Below are 22,128 nucleotides of genomic sequence, written 5' to 3' on the forward strand. Positions count from 1 at the left end.
TACTGTTTACGCCTTTCAAACGAAGACATCCATCAATTTATTGCTTGTTCCCCCTACCACATACCCAGTGCAGAATGTATACGTTGTTAGACGAGATGATGTAGAAAAAGGGGATAGAACAGCTTTACAATGTATGAAAGACCGTCATAGTCGGCCCTTTTTTGGAGTAAGGTCGCACTGAACTGGTATATATGCATACCAACCATGCAGACTAGCAGGTACTATGAAATATTTTCCATTTTCAGCTATTGAAAAGCACTAAGGCATTGAGCCTTCTGATTTGACGGACCGTGAAGTATTGTTAACGGTTGTTAATCCATGCTCGACTCCGGCTTTCATAGCGTCTGGTAGAACCTGCTCATGGTAGGCAGGGCCGTCTCTTTTCAGAAAATAAAGCGCCTTTTATAACTGTTTTGAATGGGCATACCATATTAGTGGTCGAATCCCGGTCTCACCCACCTTTGACAGACTCTGTCAGATTCTAGTGTTGAACTTTTCGCTGTAGGTGGACTACTGTGCTGAGGGATTCCTGGCCAAGAACCGGGATAAGCTGAGTGGAAGTTTGTTGGACTGTATGAAGATGAGCCAGAATCAAATGGTCAGCGACATGTTCACGGCTAAACTTTCCCGCACTGGCACTATCTCAGAGTAAGTTCAAGTTCTCACTAGTTTAGTTTCACCAGGAAAAAATGTCACAGCAGTCGACATAGTAAAAACAAACCGGCTGTGGTCAAACAAGACCGACCAAAGTCATGGCGGATTTACCGGTGGGGATGGAATCCCCTGTCGACAGAGAATCTGGCTCGGATGCCGAGGAAGGGTAAGTTGAATGATTTATTTAAAAAAAATTATTTATATATTAATATTATCAGTATAGATATTCTTGGTTACGCCCTCATCCTAATAGACCGCCAAGTGAAGATGGCGTCCTTGACGTCAGAACAATGCATTGTGGGTAGTAAACTAGATGCACCAATTTTACCAGAAAGTCTGCTTTCGCTTTATAAAAGTACATATGTTTCAATTTACAGTTATAGAGGGACTTTTGCATGATATAATTGGGGCCAGTCGTTCGCAAATATATAGTGTAGCAAATGTTTTAGACAACGCTTGCTGTGTTGTTTTTGGCTTATTCTCAGTACCGGTACAATATTGAATCAGGCAAATATGTTCATTAATCCGTTACCTAGTTTCTCATAAGCGAGTAGTTCAATCAACCAAATATTTCTCAGTAATCATGCGTAAATGAGTGGATGAAACCAATACCAGTGTATTTTACAATTCCATGTATCTATGCAAAAGACTTTAACGATTTCGATATTCGCGTCTTGGGCCTTATAATAGGCCATATTAATACATATATTCTGAAGTCGCATATGAAGTACTTTTTATTAAATTAAACTGGGTCATTTAAAGTTTGACTTTCGCACAAGTTATAAGTGAATACGTGATTGTAAATACGGTCGCTATCCCTGGAATAGCGACCATTGCAATATACCATTGCTGTGTATTGCGAATACATTGTGTTAACTTTACTAATAAGATGGCAATAACCTGGTTTCCATGACGACGAAAGCCATGCAGAGCCTGAAGAAAAAATGTGCTGTTAAAAGAAGCTTATCTTAGCGTACGATTGTGATTGCATAGATTTAAGCCGCAATCGTGTAAAAACGTGCAAAGTATTATCGAAAATTCGATGATTAACACACTGTTGTACTTAGCCCCGAAGTGAGGGTATGTTTGAACAAGTTGGAATGTAGGTAGGGTAAAGTACAACATGTGGGTATTTGTTGTCAACGTTTGATTTCTTTTTGCTGTTTTTATAGATTTAGCCTACCATTGTGATTATCATGTAATAGCTGTCATGTTACAGCATATGGTGTAATCTGACAGCATGTTGCACAAACATACTTTGCCTTATATGGCGCAATGGTGGATTAAATGTCAAGGTTTCAGCTAACACTCTCACTAAAGAGCTTAACACTTCCGCAAAGACTTAGTGGTTTATCGAATTTATATTGATATGGATTAAATTCTCATTCAGAACTGCTCAACAAATATTTAGGGAATTAAAAATACCAGTACAATGTGTATCTAATTAAATTAGTGCTTTTTTATATAGAACATTCCGTATTTTATGTATCAGTAGTGATAATTGTTAATTTTCCATTTTTACATATCCTACATATCAATACTATTCGGTTCACTGTGCGCTTTTGATCACTCTTTCCATTGTACACGTCATGTTCCTTTCGACCCCTATGACCCTGCCAGCAATCCATAACACCTTTATCCAAAGAAGGTTCACATGCAGTTGTCTTGTTCTGTTATTGTACTCGGTGTGCTCGTTCCACTTCGGACGATTGAACAAATCAGTAACTTCTTAGCCCGTAGGAAAAGGTATTCTTCTGAACGCTTCGAATGATGGTACCCGCTGAACCATTACATGCCGCGCGGCAAATCTGGCTTTGAGGCTTTGAATTCAAAACTCACGTAGGGCCACAAAATACATTTTGTGAAGCCTGCCATGAAGAAATAAAATATAGGCTCTTTAGGCATATATATGGCTGTGTGTTCCCATCGAAAGGACTTCACGGCCAGCGTCCATTACGCGCATGTTCTGACATGACATCTGACGGTGTACGCACGAGCAATGGATTAATAGCTTCACAAACTTTAAATATTTCAAGAGAGCGATCTACAAATGTGGTATTTCCTTAGATTTTGATATACGGTAAAAAAAAACCCACAAAAAACGACATACACAAATTCGAACTCTGAAATGGAAGGTGTATTTTGAACAATTCATTAATAATTTTAAGCCTCAAAAGGCCTTTTGTATTTTCACACCTTAGGCAGAGTATAATACTCGATTCAATGCCTAGATCTCATCAGCTTCCCAACAAAATCGTCGGGAGTTCGATTCCATCTTCAGCGGGGTTTTCGTGTTGAGCCATGCGAAACCGTCCGCCATGACCCAGGGCAGTCAGCTTTACTAAGTTATTATCTTTATTATTTATTTATTTATTTCGTATTCATGAATAAATCTAAAACCCTGTGTTCAGCTTTACTAAGTTATTATCTTTATTATTTATCTATTTATTTCGTATTCATGAATAAATCTAAAACCTTGTGTTCAGCTTTACTAAGTTATTATCTTTATTATTTATTCATTTCTTTCTTATTCATGAATAAATCTAAAACCTTATGTTCCACCATTTTCTTAGTACTTTACTTTACACACTACTGTACTACGTGCAGTATTATACAGGCAATGGCCACGTAATATATTTGTAAAACCATTACACCTCTGGTATTAAGTATAAAACGTCTAAGGTTCAAAAGTCGTCGTATGTTTATATAGGATGCGACGCCCAAGTATCAGCGAGACTTCACATACTAGCGAAATCCTCAATGGTATCTCACTTCATGAGAAATCATTTCTATAGAGAGCAGCCGCTCACACCGAGTCGATAGCTGGGTGACCTAGTTGAAGGGTAGTGTCCCGCCACTAGAGGTCATCCGTGAATGGTACATCTTATAGACTAGGCCGACAATGACATCGCCACTGCCCCCAGAGTCTCGCTTGACATAGCTAACATAAGGCTTCGCTTTGTACAGTGCTCTAACCTGGTTATTTATATGCTTCCATTTACTCATTTTCTAAACGGCAGAGAAAGACATTTTACACCCAGAAGAAACACTGAAAGGAACACGTTTTCTCTACTGGTAAAATGTATCTATTGGATAAGGGTGTGATTACGTATGTAGGCCTACTCTCTGTGCATTACAGGCCGCGGGATGGAATAAGAGTTTATAATAGCAACAGATTGCTTTATACCGTCAGTAAAATGCCATATTAGCGGCGTCCAACATGCTATGTTAGTTTCCAGGATATCATGCTACTGGTGTCCTAGAGGTTTCCACTACACTACTTTTCTGTGTTGAAAAAAAAATTATGGGCGTCACAGAAATTATCTGGGATTTAATTAAGGAAGACTTAAACTACATCGGTCAGCCCCCAATCCTTAACAAAAACAAAAAAGACTCTGATCCCAGGGAAATGACAGGCCGCCCAACTTAATATTGCAGCTGAACCGCTGATAGTAAGATTCGAACTCGCATCTCATTAGTGAGCTGACGATAGAGGGCAGTGAGCGAGGCTTTAGTTGAATTAGTTTCAGAGGGTCCTTTTCCATGTGTATATGATCTTGACATGTCGAAATCCCTTTTTCACACTATCGTCCTCTGATTCTTTCAACAGCACTAGGTTTCTATGACAACCAAGGTTTTCCTTGATTTCATGCTCTTTAGAAAGTGAATGAACCTTCAAATGACATTAAATGGAAATCCGATTAGCTTTCATTTATAAACAAACTGACATATTTAGCTCTCTCATGTACATTTTTATCCAAGGAATTGATCTTTAATTATATTCTCTATCCGAAACCACACGGAATTTAAGAAACAGTGGAATTCAATGGTGTGAAAGTCCACTGAGCAAACTGAGTGTAGTTAGCATGTCTTTTTCTTATTGTGAAAATATCTAATCATTTAGATATGTTATCTAGCAGTAGAGATACAATTCAGTTTGTCGATCACAATGATGATTTTAATCGTCACAACTTTAATCCCCGGGGTAACATTCCCGAAATCAGTCATGTGACCAGTCACTTGACTCGAGGATCGACGCAACATAACGGGCAAAGTAAATGACGCTTCCTCTCTCTGAGATTTGATAAAATGCATTTCGGTACCAAAGACCTCATACAAGGCTCTGTGACCCTCATTTTTGGCAACATACAAATTGGTTCGTGCTTTACTGGACGGATTTTCCAATCTTTAAGTATCCCGCTCAATGTGGTGTTCCACGCACCCACACTTTAGTCAGAATTGTAGTCTTTAAGGTTTAAATGTCAGGAAGTCAGTTCTCAGTATTAAAATAAAAATTCCTAAGTAACCCCCCATTTTAAAGGAGCAAACTGTTCCAAGATAAGATCAATCTATGCTTCGAAACGGACATTCGTATACCAGCCGTTAACCAGTAAGGACGTTCCAGGTCAATAATCGCAAGGCCAATTCCCAAAACGACGTATAACACAAACCATGAACGAACTAAGGAAGTATATAAAGTATCAAAACAGGGCGGAATCATGCAAAGAGAAGCAGTCAGCAGTTTTCAATGATGTTGGTAAGACGCAAGGTATGGTCTAGGCGACTGAGTGAAATTAGTATTCAAATCGTGTACCATGCTAGAATATCAGTTGTCCATAACAAAATATGTATCTCAGTTGCGCTTCGATTGTCACTGTTCATATATCCAAATAAGCGATCTAGTTCAACACGATGATTATACGGTCCCTAGCCCCGGGTTAAGGGGAATTAGACACAATCGCGCGAGAGATTCTGGACGATTCAAGTCCCCAGATGATTCCATAGGCGTTTTTTTTTTTTTTACTCAAATCCAAATTTTAAATATGACTTTACCGTTTTTTTTAACTTTAGAAGTTGAAATTACGTGGACCTAGCAAGTGTTATGTTAGGACAAAACGTAATTTAAACTTTTTGGGTCATATGCTACGGATTAAATAGAACTTAATCATTTAGTTTGTCACAAACGTTTCGTGATGTGTTCCTTTATTTATCATCTAACCGTTCGATCTGAATCACGCCAGCACAGGCCACTGGTCCCACCGACACCATTGTTGATGACCTCAAGGTAGCCACTTTTGGTCAATTCAGTGGCATGGCGATCTTTCAGTGACAAAATGAGACGCACCCACGAAACAGAGCGCCCAGCATATCAAAGCTCCGGTCACAATGTCCAGGGTATAGTTCGCCACAAAGAACTAATACCTGTATATCAAAACAACTTCCAAATTTAGCTTAGGCCATATGAAGTAGATCTGATATGCCTCGGTCTCTAGTATGTCCAGAAACTGGATCGTAATGACCGATGCAACAGGTTGCATCCTCGAGCTGAGAGTCTTAAGCGCAAAGAAATCACTAATATGGATCATAAGTGGAATGACAGACCATTAAAAACTGTGAACAGGACAGTAGAGCGATTTATTTTTTAGAATGTTTTAAACCGAGTGAAGTGCGTTGGACCAAGTTGTAACCAATGACGTCATATTAGGTATTGTCATTAAAGTGGCTCAGTCTTACGAGCTATAGATAATTAAGAATGGAAAGTGACAGAAACGTGGACTGGTGGGGGGAAGGAGGTGTTTTTTAGAATTATATATTTTTAAGTAATCTTTGGAGAATACGCATTTATCAAACATTATTTTGCCCATAATAAAATGACATAATACTTACGGATCAGACCATTGGACTACATGGACTTATGTGTTTATCTAATGTAGTATAAAATTGGAAACTTGGTCCCATTGAACAAAAAAGAAAATGATACATTTAACTGAAGTCAGTATTTGGGTATTTTACATCCCGGATATCAATCCTAAAATTTGACACACCTAGGACCTATATACTAACATGGAATTCACCATTCGTAGTGAATAGAGGGCCTCCGTCATTGAAATTCTAATTCGAAGTCAAGGGAGAGTGCAGAGAACCACGACGCCCCTAGATAGTGGTAGGATGTGTCTATGCCTGGCCTGCACGCTTCAGCTGGCTCTGGGACGGCTTTGTAGCAACTGAAAATGGGAAAAGATCAAAGGGCGGGGGTGGAAGGCTTTGTGTGGTCGTGGGCTATTACACCGGCTAAGATATATTGGTAGATTTGTTTTTTCCTCACATATCCCACATATGAAAGTCTTTGTGTGCTTGAAAAATTGGATGTCGAACCATCAGTCGCATTTGTTGTATTCTTTCCATATGGATCTCACTAAACAGTGAGAAATTAAGACTGGCTTATGCGTTACTTGGGGAGATCGTAGCGAAAAATCCGAAAACATTTTGAAAGAGGCTATAAATTCCAAACCCCAAAAGTTGCAAATTTGTATATGCAGCACGACGTTTTATGAGACTCACAACTGCTGCATTAAAAAGGCTATGCCGGAATCATGGCTATGGAATTGTAGGTTTGACACTTAAAGTAAGGGGTAATGAAATACCGAGTCAATTGCATTAACAAGATTAATTTAAGGGAATTGCCTCTTTTTTGACCACCTATACTTGCTGTGCAAAGCAGTAAAATGGGTGCAAGAAAATACGTTTAGTATTGCGTTTTAGACAGGATTTATTTATGGTCCAAGGATTGTGTGCAAAAATGTCAAGCATGAAATTAAAAAGTGAACATAAAAAATTCAATTTGAGCTATAAGGTTGTTGGATCGAATCCTGTACCCGCTTACTCGACCGTGGCTTGAAGTCAGGTGATTTGTCACAGTGCAGTGGTTTCCGTTGTCTCCTCCACTCGCACTACTCACCGCATTAAATACAAGTGAAACATTTTCAGTGTGTGCCTAAAACAACTATCAAGACTGTCTAGATCATGAGTTATATAATGAGTTAAATGTATAAAGATTACATGTTTCTTGTTAACCGATGTCTAAATTACTTTGCTGTATTAAAAAAAAGCCCAAGCTTGTGCTTATTTCTGCACAGAACTGACCTTTGACATAGCTTGGTATGTCGTGAAAATGACCCATATGACATTTCTTGCAAACAAAAAAGCGGCCATTTCCACGTCTGACTCCCCTTAACCATTCTTTATGTTTGCCTGGGAGGATCTCAGTTCTATTGTTCAGTTTGGACTCGATACCGGTTTTACAGGATGGTGTACTTTGGACAACTCTCGCAGTCTTTGTACAAGGACCCACGGCTAAACTAGAAATGCATTCATCCGACCATGTGTGATAAATTTAGTTCAAATACAGGCGTGTCACGGCGCATTCGTAACTCCCTTACTTACACCCGCCTTTCTCTTCTCTCTCTCTTTCAGATCCTACATGACGAAGCCTAAAAACAAGAACCTTAACTCTAACCCGGGCGATATGTATTCGCTACGCAGGTAAATAAAATTTATTATTGCCCCTATGCACACATGCACCCAGTTAAGTACAGCGACAAGTGTTCAACACTGAATAAAAACCACGGTACGGTTTTTGAAACTCAGGACTTATGTAAATAATATTTAAAATATTAATAAGGTGGACTGTTTACATGCTGGCCAACACATTTGCATATACAAACATTTAAAGTTTTGCATTGCTGTGGACATTAATGAGCCACAATATTTAAATATAATAATTGTGATTTGCGGATGGTTGTGGGTTTCCCCAAGTTATGTCAGGATTCCCCCAACTGTAGTATTCTTGAGTACGGCATAAAACACAAATAAAATAAATCAAATAAATTTATGACTCAGTATACCGTTAACTCTTTCTAAAACAAACCTCATTCTATATCAGATTTTCTGTACTTTTTTTTTACTTCCATCTTCTCAAAGATTTTTTATTAATTTATTCCTGTGTTTTTTGATATTTTGATATTAAAGGAAATTGATTAATGACTAAAAAATAAGGTATATTTGACTCTGGCTCGTTATTTCGATGACGTCACTGAGTGGGACCAGCTCGCTGATGTTAAGTACACTGGGGCCCGAGAGCGTTCGATTCACCAACTCACGGCCATCAGTGTACTAACATAGGCATCAAAACTGGAGACGCCCTCAATGTAAGCGGACTGTCCGCCACGGCCTGACATGCTTACCCATGTACGAGATACGATTTCTAATTACCTGCGAAATTAACAGCCGCTTAGCATCCTCGTGAATTGAGGGCGGATTGAGAGAATTCCACACCAAAACAAACGGTGAACTCTCACGCCATCGACGCTGGCATATCGCACGTCAAGAACTGGTCCACGCTGTCTTAATCCTCGTCTTAAGATCGTACCACGAAGATAAACTTTACCTGAAAAGATCTTTGTGAATCTTAATTTGTACCCGGCTTTTTCAATTTGGATGTTGGTGTAAAAACACGAAGCCAACTGTTGGTAGAAGCTACTTTCTCAAAATGTGATTGGATTCGACCTTTCCGAATAATGTCGCGTTCAGGGCTTCTATCTTTGCTTGCTACTAAAAACATGGCAAGAAAAAAACCCAGGCCTCTTATGGATGTCGGTATTGAACTGTACACCAATTAACCCACATCAACAACAACAAAACAACATTGTTGTTTAATTTTCGCTGGGATTATACATTTTTTCTCTACCCTAGGGGAGACAAATCTCTGACGGACAAAACAGAATCTACGGTTGGTCAGTATTTTCGGGTAAGTGAAGATGTTTTTTATTCACTATTTTTGCTCTTATTAAATACATATAAAAAGAGCATATTGTATCCAGCGATAAGTTGGGCTTAATTGGACTATAGGAGTAATGTAACTCAAAAGAACGGCCAAAGATTCTCCTGATACTGGCAAAAAGTTCCGAAATATTGAGTCAGAGTGCATCTTTCGTTTTTTGAAATTTGGAATTCAGATGTATGGTTTTAGTTTGATGAATTAACACTGTAGTAATTACACAATATTTCTGAAAGAAATTCTGAGAGTACAGTCAGCAGAAACTTTTTCTTTGAAATCCTATTTCTCAAGGGTATAGTACTTAATCATTCTGTTACGAGGTTCCCAGACATCAGAAGTTTTGGATATTTATAGTGCCAGAATGGCTCACCCACTATGCCAAATCATTATGGAAGTCATCTTCTTCTTAAATGCTTTTCATGATGTTACGAAATGTCAAAGACTTTGTGGTGTTTTCTATGGCTTAAAATAGCAGTTTTTCCCCTTCTTTCCGTGACGGGATTACGTTCAAGTAGGTTGTTGTAAAGATGTCGTAATGCCCACCTAATTCAAACAAACTACAGATGTTTAGTAGGCACATTTACTTCCGACAGGAAGGTCTGTCGGCAACCTGCGGACGGTCGTGGGTTTCTTCCTTGCTCTGTCTGGTTTCCTCCCACCCTAACGATAGCCGCCGTCGTGTAAGTGAACTGTTCTTGAGTACGGCGTAAAATCAAATAAATAAATAAAAAAAAAATGGCAAAATAACTTCGACGAACTGTTAATTGTATAATGGAATGTAATGACTGTGCGGTTATGATTGTCCTGTGGGTGTTTTAATTTGATCATTGTCAGTTCGTGGGGTAATGCAATATGTGGACGATCTTCATTGTAAGATATAAACAGATATAGATGAACAATCTAAAGAGAAGTTGGGAAGGGCAAGTGTCAGAATCAGGAAGAGTCAGAGTATGTAGGAACAGAGATAAGAGATAAGACTGTGCCCTAATGAAGGTAATCTGTGTCACGTATGTTACCCACCAAAGTTTGCATATTCTTGTGTAATACATTAAATCTAGCGCGTGATTAAACAACTTCACATTGAAACGTATCCGTATTTACTTTCAGTCTGATTAGGTAAGTTACACAGTTTGTTTACTGAACAGTACACAAACATGGACTACCTTTGGTAAAATACGTTCAGTTTGACTCAGCTTTGAACACACATTGCATTTACAATGATAGGTTTCCCTAAATACTTAAAATAACTCTTGCCTGAAGAGAAATCCTAGACGTATGTAAATAAAGGTTTGGGATCGCTTTGTATTCAGTAGTGGGTAGTCTGTTGTTTGTGTGACGTCATGAATAAAATGTGAGAGCTGTGCGGTTGAGTTATTGCATATAGAAGTTAGTCATCTTCACAAAACAGTCAAAACTTTAAATAATGCGATATTTGGTGAAATGAAATTTCCTAAGCGTGATCATTTTGCCCTTTCTGCGAGTAAAAGGAATAAGGGTGCAGGTACTTTACAATGCATTTAAGTCTTGAGAAGCTTTATATTGGCCCATATCATGTCAAATATAAATACAGCTATGAGATTGACATGGTTAAAAATGTACGCTGAGGCCCATTTTCATTCTTGGAAAGAAAGATTTAAAATATGTTCGTAATTCAAGCGTAAATCAAGAGGCTAGAGCCATAAAGCCTTTACATGTCACATGGAATGAGGCGCAGACGTCTAAATGACAAAAAGCTCTGTTGACATTCACCTTTGCACATACATAAAGCTTTAATTAGACCTCTGTGCTATTCCCGTCTCTATGACAACTCACGTGCCACGCGATTGTTGGGAGATTTTACCGCGCGAACACGTCAAAGCGGAAATCCAGTCTGTCCGACCTCACCTGGTTGCTATGGGGATCGGAGGTATGCGTCATCTTCCGTAGTCCTACCTTTTTGGCGAAACTCATCAAAAGTTTTCAGGCAGATTCAGTCAGGCACGTTCTAATGGTAAATTGCACGTCTTAACGGGAACACACTTCGAGAAGAGCGAGAGACTGAAAAAGAAAAAAAGAAAAAAAAAAGAAAAGTAAAAGCTAAGAAAAGTAAATTGCCGGCCAGTTGAGCGGACTTAGCTCCGACCTCATCCGTTCCTTGGATTACAGACATATCAAGTAAAAGCGGCGAAATCGGGGCCTTGCGTTTAGGGTAACGCAAGTTGGATCTACCCAGGCGGGAAGAACGGCTATAGTATCTCTAGGCCGTCTGCTACACGGCTTCCCGGGACTAAGTTAGCAAGAAACTGGGATTTTCACGTAATTCCGGTAGTGCGGAGGGATAAGCAACATTGGCCACAGCGTGTGGCTGTCTCCACATCTGGATATATTCCACACGAGGGCAGACTTTTAGGAGAATAGAATTCTGTCTTATGAAAATAATTGAATTTTACCCCGAAAGACATGGGAACGTTATCTATGGCAAAGAATGTCAAAGTAGTCCTGAGTCGACCAAACAGGGGTAAGTGTTAATGAATTCTTTTTACCATGGACGATAAAAACAAAAGTCTAAGCCAGACGTTTTCCCTCCTGTTTTTTTTTTTCTTAAATCTTATAATTTTGAGTTATAAGGAAAGTCACAATTCTTGCCTTATAGATTGGATTCAGTCAGTTCGTACCATCGGATTTGTGCATTTAAAATCGGGGTCAACTTTAGTACGGACGAAGAGTGTTTTTCTGTGTTAACCAGCGCTACGTGAGGTATCATAATGGTGGGTGGATAAAACCGGACCTCCCCGACAGCTGACGTTGTGAGGCTGGGCAAAAATAAAAACAGTATACTAGGAAAACTGTCCTTGCTAGAGGACAGGATGTGGAGGTTACTATGTGATCAAAGTAACGAAAATCGCCCCAGAAAAGTTGTGATGTATGGAAACCGTGTACGCCTTCTCGTGGGTGGTGATATGATGTCATACCGGAAAGCGAGGGGCCATTGTTAGACTCCTCCAGTGCGATGTTTAAGAGAAGTAAAAGTGACAACATAAAGGGGATTCGTCTGACGTAGCTGACCTTGTAACAAAAGCAGTACGATGAATTCTTAGTCATTGGTTTCCAATTCGCAGAAACGGCTTCCGACTTTTCTACTCTATCAAATAAATAAATAGATATTAAAGGAGAAAGGGTTAATAACTACACGATAAGTGGCAATCATTTCTCAAGCCTATCGCACAGCCTGTCGCTACGACTGATATTAGACCCAAATAGCGAACTAAGACGTGCTTGCAGTGTATCACTGTATACAAACTGCCGTATTCTTGAACTGACTTTTCAGTATCTGGCGTGAAGTACAACAACGCAATTGACCAAACATCTATGTTTGTACATGTATGTACTATATATTTAGAAATCTGGTTCTAAATATATAGTATGTATATAGCCATCGCAAGGAGATGATTCTTTTTCAAAGCATAAAGATAAGAGTGCAAGAGGGACTATCAAGGTTGTTTAGTTCTGGTAAGATTTAAATCCAGCTATGACGAATATAATTTCTTTAATCATTAAGGCTGATTATGTTGCTTATGGATGGCACATTTGAAAGCACCCAATCATCTATATAGACACGATCAATGTTCATGACCTGCAATTGGGCAAAGCAGGAATGGTGATCTCTATATTTAGTTGATCTGAGAGGTGACCAATAACAATCACCACGAGACATCACCATTGCCTGATCAGAGAACCGTTTCAAACATTTAAAAGTTAATTGTAATGATGTTTCGGAAACACCTTTGTTTATATGGGAAAAGGATTAGAGAGGGGGCTTAATTTGTGTTCAGTGAAATATCAATAAAACATGTATGTACGATATAGCCAAGTTTCAAATGGACACTCTCATCAGCGTAGACAGAGTTAATAATACCCCTATCTAACAAGTGGTAAACTATTGAGCAAAGCAAGAATGGTGGTTTCTGTATTTAGTTCTGACAAGTGGCCCGTATTTAACACTTATATGGAGAGCCATCCATGAACCCACTCACAGTTTCTCTCACGTTAAGTCACATAAGCACTATAGGAAACAATGTCAGTGCTGAATACAACTAATTGACATCCAAGCAGAGAAGGGTAGTGCAACTCAAAGTTATACAAATCTAGGACAAATTATGAAAATTTTACCTAATACGATGACGACATGTGAGCATAGTAATCTGGGGCCAAATGGCTTTGGTTTTTTTTTTTTTGGTTGATTCGGGTAACAAATGAAGTTTATGAACGGTACATGCATTGATTTAAGGTTCTTTGAACGAGAAGCAAGAAGTGAATTTTCGGTCTCATTGTTCATGACCCCAGGAAGAAAATTTAGAGCCACTGGCTTGCGACGTTGATCAGCATTGGTTATTGACGATCTCGTGAGGCCGGTTTATCCTGGCAAGCCGGGGCACCAGTTGGTGGCCCTGTTATTGGGATACCTTGAACCCGTAACATTTGGAAGCCCATATTAATTGCTGTGTGATATCTGGGAACATGGTTCAATGCCGGAAGTCATAGACATTCGGACAATATAATTTAAGAGCCTTGGTAGACTAGCTGTTGGAATATGTGAACGCTTGGTTAACGGCGTCTGATGAATTCGAAACTTTGCTCTTGGGTTTTTGATACTCTTGAAGATTTCGGGATATGGTGTGTCAGTTCTCTGATTAATACAGCTTTAAAGGGAAGAACTTTGACGATTAGGCGAGAGAGCTTGTCTAACTGGGAGGGGGTGGGGGGTGGGGGTGGAGGAGGAAGTGTATATGTGACGTGAGTATGCGTTGATACGGCTGCGTTAGCGCTGCCTATCCCCCATGCACCATGATCTGAGGAAGGGGCTCTGTTGCAGATTGTATGTTAGTTCTATATACATACAGATAGGGTCTAAAGGCCATGGCTAAAGTGTCAACATTCACAGTTACTTCACGCACAAGAACCTCTCCTTCAAACCGTAGCCGAGAGAAAGCAAGCGAAAACGTCTAATTGAATCAAGACGGTTGTATGCTTAGGGCCTACTCATTACACAGCTTCAGGCTTGACGAACTTCCTTGGTGGAGGAAAAAAATACAGTGGTTGTACACAGACAAGGTACATGCGAGCCCCACTTTTTGGCTTGTGCTGAACCAGGTTGGACAGAGCGCAATGGCGTGGATGTGCTACCACCAGGCGACAACCATCATGGCTTTTCTTCTGTCTTTTACAGAACTCTCTGGTGGATCTCATGACAAGGATGAACTCCTCTGATCCACATTTTGTCAGGTAAGATCCATTTTTCTTTTCTATACCCAGGAAATTACGTCTTTACAGTTTCTTTAAACAACTGAAAATGAACGTCGCAATGCTAACAGGTGTCGCCAACCCCCACCAAGGCCGCCTGGATTCAAATCTGCACCGGGAACAAAGGCTCCTTGATGACGAACGTCAATCATTGGCAGAACAACTTCTGCACCTGAAAGCCTTAAACCTCATCACATTGGTTTTATTGCCAGGTCTTCAAGAGTCAAATGTCAATGTCTCTCTATAGAAATATGAGTATGTAAGGGAACATGAATCTGAAATGTCTGCTTTAAGTAATAATAAAAGACCAAGGAGAGTCGAATTTTCTTATCAAATTCAGTGTTAACAAAAAGCGTTCGTTACAGATGACTAAATATCGTTTCTTTACTGATGGACATTGTTGTCTGAATGTCTGGCAAATTATAAATGTATAAAGATTTGATTGATTTAATTTGATTCAGACCGAGGGGCTATTTATGGCTGTTTTTGGTAGAAGTAGAAAAGCAACTGATAGCCTACTGTCACACCGAGCTTGCATACTTGCATTTACATAGCTTCACATAATATTCTATGTTGGCCGATCAGCGTGGCGATAAATTCCTAACAATCGTCTTTGGGTCGAATCTAGTCAAAAGACAAAAGTCGAAATTGCCAATGTTCTTACTTCCTTGCTTGGAATTCAGCCAAGAGGCCTTACGTCAGGCGGTTTGTCGTGCATCGAGTGTTTCGAGATTCATGTTTTCACGAAGGCCAGCGGTACCTCTACCCACTTATGTGACCAGTGCTATACATGTCAAATAATTTTGTGCACATTAGTCAATCAGATAAATAAACAAATAAATCAGTAAATAAATAACTAAATTGACTGATTCCTGATTGAACCTGAGTCCTTAGAATGGCATTCCAGTGAGGTAGCACCACGAACATTTCTGTGTTTAGACGGCCCTGTTAATATGGGGATACCGCCGGTCATGTGAAAATCGTTTTAAAATTAATGGGTGAAATCCTACGGAGTCCAAAATCACATGATTTGTTTTTATGATAATATGATTTTCATATCATTGATTTAATGATTTGTAAATTATTATTAATACAATTTTAAGAGCTAAAATTAAGAACTGTGCAGTTAATATTTGATTAATGTGACGTATGGGCTACTACAAACAGTTTCAGGATGCAAGCATTTGTTCTTTCTATTTGTTTTACGCTGCAGCTATTATATCGGCTGCCATAATCTATTGTAACCCGACTTGCAACTGTGCATCCGGAAACACAAGCCAAAGAAAGAAAAACAAATATAGGTTATATCATTAATTGGATAATGGATTCAGCCAGCTGAACATGAATTCAGCACCGTTCTGACCCGCTACACTCTAGACAAAACAAAATCAGGCTGTGTCTGCTTATCAAAAGAGCCCCGGCCGTCGGGCACTTCCAGCGGAAGACCAATTGTGCGCATGTTCACGAAGGTTTTTGTCACGGGAGGGATCAGTCACGACTGACTCATGCAAGGTGCACGATCAGCGTTTGTTAAAGCCTATTGCCGTCACTTCAGCCCCGTACCGTGGTCCAATCGCGATAACTCCGTGTGTACTGACAGTTACAAGCTACCCTTTTAAAGAGCGTTTGTTCAAGGCGTTGAAAGGAAGATGTGATGTGGGGAGTTTGGTAGTCAGTCTCTGATACACACGCACAGGGTATCTTACCACCCACATGGTACAGTATTACATGTATTTGTGATTTTCTACCCGCAAATTTCGTAGCCTTTGAGACTTCTGCGATGCGTATTCCACGTCCAGTATAATCTTCTTACTACAGCAGTTGTTATAGACGCGTTGACTTACGTTTCAACGCGTTTCCCGGCAATAATCTGCTCATCACAGGCTTTGTTGTAAGTAAGCCTTCAGGATATACCTAGACCACGTGTCGCGATTATGCATTATAATCTGCTATACGTGCACCAGGTTTAGACCGAAAGTCAGACCGAAGGCGAGAAGGTTAAGCGTTAGGTTAGATGGATTGAGAAACCAGAGACCCGATCAGCCCAAACACAGTTGCGCAAGATTGAGCCGGAGAAAGTGGCGAAGCCGGGAGGAATTTGAGTTGTATTGATTGGTCGGGCAGGTGTCAATCAGGGGTTTATTGACTCACCTGTTCGGATTAGAACAACAGAGGTCGAACAGAGCAGCGACACGTTCAACCTCGTGTTTAGACGCGGATTGCCGAAAGTATCTTTGTCGATCCCACACACGGCTCCTCTGCTCTCGTTTCCAAGTCTCGCGCGAGGTCGCGAGGTCCTTTGTAGATCATTGAGGACAGGGCGATATGCCATTCTTCAATTACTCTCGAAGATCCCGGGGATAACAGAAATGTTGAGCTTAATATCAGCGGAATGTCTCGGACAATACAGCTTATCGCCAAAATGATTCGAAAGCAAGCAATGACAGGCGGGAACTGAGACGTTTTCGAGTATAGTTGGCCTAAATGCTTTTAGTTTTAGGGTGGATTTCACAAAACGAGTCCTAACTTAAGCCAAAAAGTAGTATCTTGTTACAAAAATTATTATTTTTTATTAAAAGTGGAAGTTTGTCTTTAGAGAATATTTATGGTCAGTATTCCTTTTTCTAAAGCCCAAAAATAAGCTTTAAAAAGCGTGTTTAAAATTTTGTTGAAGTCTGAAGTGTCTGCCTGTGATTGGCCCTAAACTGCGCTAAACCCTTGTCGGAGGAAGAGTAGAAGGATGGAGAGACGATCCTGCAGTCAAACCCCGCAATCAAGGGCCTGTTTCTAAAACCTTTTAAATTTCTACCCATGATGTATTAAATGAATAAAGGCGAAATATTTCTCATGAACAAGAGGAAACTGGAAACATTCGTTACACTAAATCATCCGCATACTTTAGACAAAGTTGACCTTTGACATCATCTTCGTGGCCAGGAGACACTTTCTGTATGAATACATCATTCCTAAAGAATCGCCTTAACGGATATATCGTCTAATTACAACCTCCACATGCAATACAAACACTCTAGACAAACAAACGTTCTCATATTTACAAAACGACACAATAGTAGATACATTCAGGGAAGCACTTCTTTGTGGAAAGCCTTTCAAGTGTGTGCAGTTTGGGAAGAGAATTTTAAAGGCTCTCTCCAATAAACCGTTAAGCAAATCTTCCCCCAGTGTAGACATAGTAGGGCAAGGCAGTTCACCGTGACTTCCCAGACTTCATTCCATCTTTTCATTTTCTTGCAGGTGTCTAAAACCCAACGTAGAAAAGTTGCCAGACAAGTTTGAAATCGACTACGTATTAGACCAGCTTCATGCAAACGGACTTCTGGAAATAGCCAAAATAAGACAGCAAGGTTTTCCCGTTCGTTATGAATTCGGAAATTTTATAGACAAGTAAGTATATCGAAAAACTAAACAAAAAAGTTTCTCATCACCAAGTTTCATTGTCATCATATTGATTGAAAGTTTCAAAAACTTGAGGTCCTTTTTTTTCAGAAAAAAGGGGTGTATCTGTGAGAAAAGAAATTATTACTAGAGAGTGGTTCTTCAAGAACTTCGCTCATAAATGAAAACTATAATCTTTGGTTATATCATCTTCAGAAACCAATATTTTGATGTGTTGTGCTTTCTTATCTAGTAAATTTTATCGTATTTATTTTCACTCATACAGTAATGCGAAATCCATATGGTTTGTTTACAAAGTAATTAGTCAATACGCCAAAACAACGTGTGTTTTTTAATCATATTTCCACGTTAAAATATTATAACCGAAGAAAAAAATCGGTCACAATGTTCCTGAATTTGTTCAGTTTGAAACCAAAATTGTTGAGAATTATGTACGAGTTTGTTTTGGTTTTGGTTTTTCCAACTTAGTCGTGAACTGTATGTTTCTCTCTAAAGCCACGACATTCTCTCACAAGTATTGTTTATAAGAGAATACTAGTGTTACCTTGATGACAAGTTTAAAGCTACCCAATTTACTAGTGCTTAATCTCTTTCGCCAGGAGATACTTGGCCCAAACTATTACGTGAAGGTGTCCTGGAAGTTAACGGCCAATGACACCCTTTATAACGCTTCATAAATCTTAGTGCGTAATTCATATTTTTGTGTAAAGGCACAAGTTTACATGAGGATGTTAAAGGTTAACCACTGAAGCTTTAAGTTTGTCGTTTTCTAGTTTCAGTTTTTAATTTTATTTAAAACGCTTTCTTCCTTATACAAGTCCTTTCATGATTATTTCATACCTTTCACATAATAGTGATACAATGTTTTAAAATATTCTTTACACATTTCATTATGTTAAATATTACAACACGTACAATGCTATTATAACGACAAACCTGGGTTATTTCGACATTCAGAAAATAGCTGTTGAGTATGTGAGATTCTTGTCAATATGACCCAATATGTGTATTTTTCAAAGGCATTTCAACAAACCTCGCTTCATGGTTAATGTTTTTATAAAAGTTAAGAACCCAGATTATCTTCTTCTGGTTCTTTTTCGTAATTGAAATTGGGATACCATGCGATGTGTTGATATAGACAAAACAGGATATGGCATTAAACTTTCGCTGAGAAAGGTTTTCTCCCCTGTCAGTTCTTTCTAACCCAATGTTGGGACTGGGATTGCCTATATCACGGGCTGGGTGACCGGTCTTTTTAACGTTGCACGGAAGACTGAATCTTCTCACATGGAGGAAAGATTAAGTCTGGGAACGGAAGCAATGGAATATCCCGCGACGCATGTTTTGTCCATATGTCACTACTCTCTACCTCGCCCTAACCCGGGCTCATATACGTCCTCAGAGCCCGGATCGTTTGGACAAGTGTTTAAAGCGATTCTCAGTGAATTTGTCCGGCGTAGTACTGAGCCCCATTGTTTGAGCAGTAATGCATTATTGCATGTGCGAAGTCTCACTTTGGCGAGGCGCTAAACCGTCCGGGTATCTGGGTAATCTCATCTGTGACGTCATGAGGTCACGAGGACGTTAGTTTGGGCGCCGTGAGAAGACACCTTGCATTGTTTGGTGAAGGTGTCAGAGTGACATCTCTCTCAGTTCACACATTTAGGCCCAACCGACAGGTGGATATAACTGCTGAAATAAAACATTGCAAGAAACACAGAAAAAACCTCCTAAATGTTATGGTTTAAATCATTCAGATATACCGTATGCGCCACTTTTGGATTTGATTTTAGGATTTTCAGCCCTTTATCACTAATTTCATTTATACACGGTGAGATCTAATCACATGATACCTACACCTAGTACCGCCTCGCACGTGAATGAAATTACTAAGTGGATATTCGATCCTTCTAAGGTCCTCGTATTCCGATGTCTGACAATCCATGTGGCGTTTGAAATCTACAGATTTCATACATAAAACTTTACACTGATATCCTCAAGGCTGTCTCTCCAATGTCAATTGCATGAAATCAGTTGTTTGATTGATGTTATTTATCTTTGTTTTACAGGTATAAAGTTCTAGCCTTCAAACCTTTAGAAAACGTAGACCCGACTGGGGCCAACTGTTTGCTGATCGCCCAAAAAGCCCAACTCGAGGAATATGCCATCGGAGAATCAAAGGTAAAGAAGGGTATCGGTATTTGTGACGGTACAGACAATGACATACCATCGCTAGTTTTTTTTTCTTTCTGCTGGTATCGATTTCCAGTTTTATTTCATCGCATAATGTAAAATTTATTGTAATTCAGACAAAACAAATAGCTATACAGTTCTTTCTAAAATATTTATGTATTGTATCATTGTGCTAATTATTTGATGGTGACATGGTGTTTTATTATGTTGTCTGATTAGTTTAAATTTGAAGGTTATACCCTCAGCTTGCTATGTTATTAATATGTTTGGTGTAACTGCTTCAATCTACACTTAGTAAAGACAAAATCTTGGCTGTACTATGAACATGGCAGGTTGCAGTTTGCTTCAGAAACTAATATTCCTAGACACATGTTGCCTTTTAATAAATATGCACACGACAGGCCATAAGGCTTCTTTTGCACAGTTTGTCGGCCAAATTCTACCTTTTATCGAGACTGTGTTAACCTCTCACTAAATTTATTTCAAGCCATGGTGCAGAATTTAAGAATTTCCATGGAGGTGTAGACTAAGACATTCAATTACAGAAAAGGTAATTTTGGATAATTCCGGCGCTCGTATACATGATCAGTTATCAAAGTCGTAGAATCTTAGGCTGAGTTGAGTTTACCGTGTATTCTGTTCCTTGATAATAATAATCGTTTTAAGGATACTGTGTGAATTCTAAAAAAGGCATAGCGTAGTTGATTGAATCTAGCAGAACTGACGTGTTAAGTCTAACGCTAACTGTGTGACCGAATATCCCGTTTCTATGGCGAATGTCCATAGTTACACAACACATCACGTGCATATCCCATAATCCCAGTTTGCGTAGTTAATCCGCTTGCAGCACTGAAGAAGGGATGCTATTTTCCTGGCCTCTCACGTCAGCATGCTATGAGCTGGGTCTAAACACTGGCATTATTTACCAGCAATAAAATGAGATTCATTGCATCTTCTGCACTTAACTCGTCTTTCAGCTGTGAAAGACAGAGAACAAGACCGCATCTGTTTTGAGATCACCTCCAATTTAACGCCTGGTGTTTTCAAGGTCAGGTGCTGCGAGTTAAATCATAACTGTATAGACGCTTGTTTCGTCAGGAGTTAAAAGTCTACTTTTACAGGCTGTGCTTTTTTGACCTACGACATTGACGCTATCACCTGACAATACTTCTCTGGTAGTGTATCTAGATAAGAGGTGTTTAAACCACTTAAAGGGAAAACGAACCAAAGTCTGGCCAGGCTAGTCCAGCTTTTAGCTTAGCAGCTTCAAACATAATGTAGGCTTTCATGGCGGTAGCAAGTCTTCGGAACCCAAAGTTTAAGGTTTTAAACCCTTGACTTCCTTCGTAGATATTCCTCAAAATCGGCCACGTAGACAGATTAAACGCCTGCCTACAAGACGTCGAGAGGAAACTGAGTCGGGTTCAAGCGCTCGTCAGGGGGGTCCTGGCCAGGAGAAAGATCAACGAAGAAGTGGCGAGGAAAAAAATGGAACAAATCGCCTTGGACGCCTTTAATAAAATGCACGAAGACGACGTGACCAAAATTGGGAAGCCCATTAGCAAACCTTTGGACATCACGGTAAGGGGTTCTTCCATTGTTAATATGTCTTATCAAAGCTGGTTTTGTTTTAACAGTATTAGATATTTTGTGTCGTTGTCTTTGAGATGCTTGAGCTGTTTTGAATTTTAAACGGTGGTCAATGACCAAGGTATTGAACAGTTATTGAATGGGAAGGATGGGTCTGCGAGCTGTTCGTGAAGCGATTCTCTTACGTTCTACTGTTGGTGTTTGCTCATGTTGTACGAAATGCTCCCTGCCTCTCAAGGCGAAGGATTATGTGAAAAGACGAGGGGATTTACATGAAACAACAGAGCATACACTCGACTGGGAAGCGAGAGAAGAACCCAACTGCCACTAGAGCAGACAAGCGGAATGTCTGCACTTTTACTTTGGCGTTACTCATG

At 39.5% G+C, this 22,128-nt stretch overlaps 1 protein-coding gene across 2 annotated transcripts in view; it reads left to right on the top strand.

The window, feature by feature from the left end:
- Nucleotides 1-658: 658 nt before the first annotated feature.
- Nucleotides 659-22,128, top strand: part of LOC135472440 (chitin synthase chs-2-like) — a 42,556-nt gene continuing 21,086 nt past the window's right edge. The window contains exons 1-7 of one of the 2 annotated variants that reach the window (XM_064751947.1): nt 659-820; nt 7,909-7,977; nt 9,187-9,241; nt 14,478-14,533; nt 17,807-17,956; nt 20,038-20,149; nt 21,512-21,742. In XM_064751947.1, the coding sequence (XP_064608017.1) occupies nt 753-820; nt 7,909-7,977; nt 9,187-9,241; nt 14,478-14,533; nt 17,807-17,956; nt 20,038-20,149; nt 21,512-21,742 (741 nt within the window). In that variant the 5' untranslated portion in view covers nt 659-752. Of the gene's footprint in view, nt 821-7,908; nt 7,978-9,186; nt 9,242-11,324; nt 11,769-14,477; nt 14,534-17,806; nt 17,957-20,037; nt 20,150-21,511; nt 21,743-22,128 lie in introns of those variants that run through there. The other variant, XM_064751948.1, reaches the window with a different exon arrangement.

Source organism: Liolophura sinensis, chromosome 8 (assembly GCF_032854445.1).
Source record: "Liolophura sinensis isolate JHLJ2023 chromosome 8, CUHK_Ljap_v2, whole genome shotgun sequence".
NCBI lineage: Eukaryota > Metazoa > Mollusca > Polyplacophora > Chitonida > Chitonidae > Liolophura > Liolophura sinensis.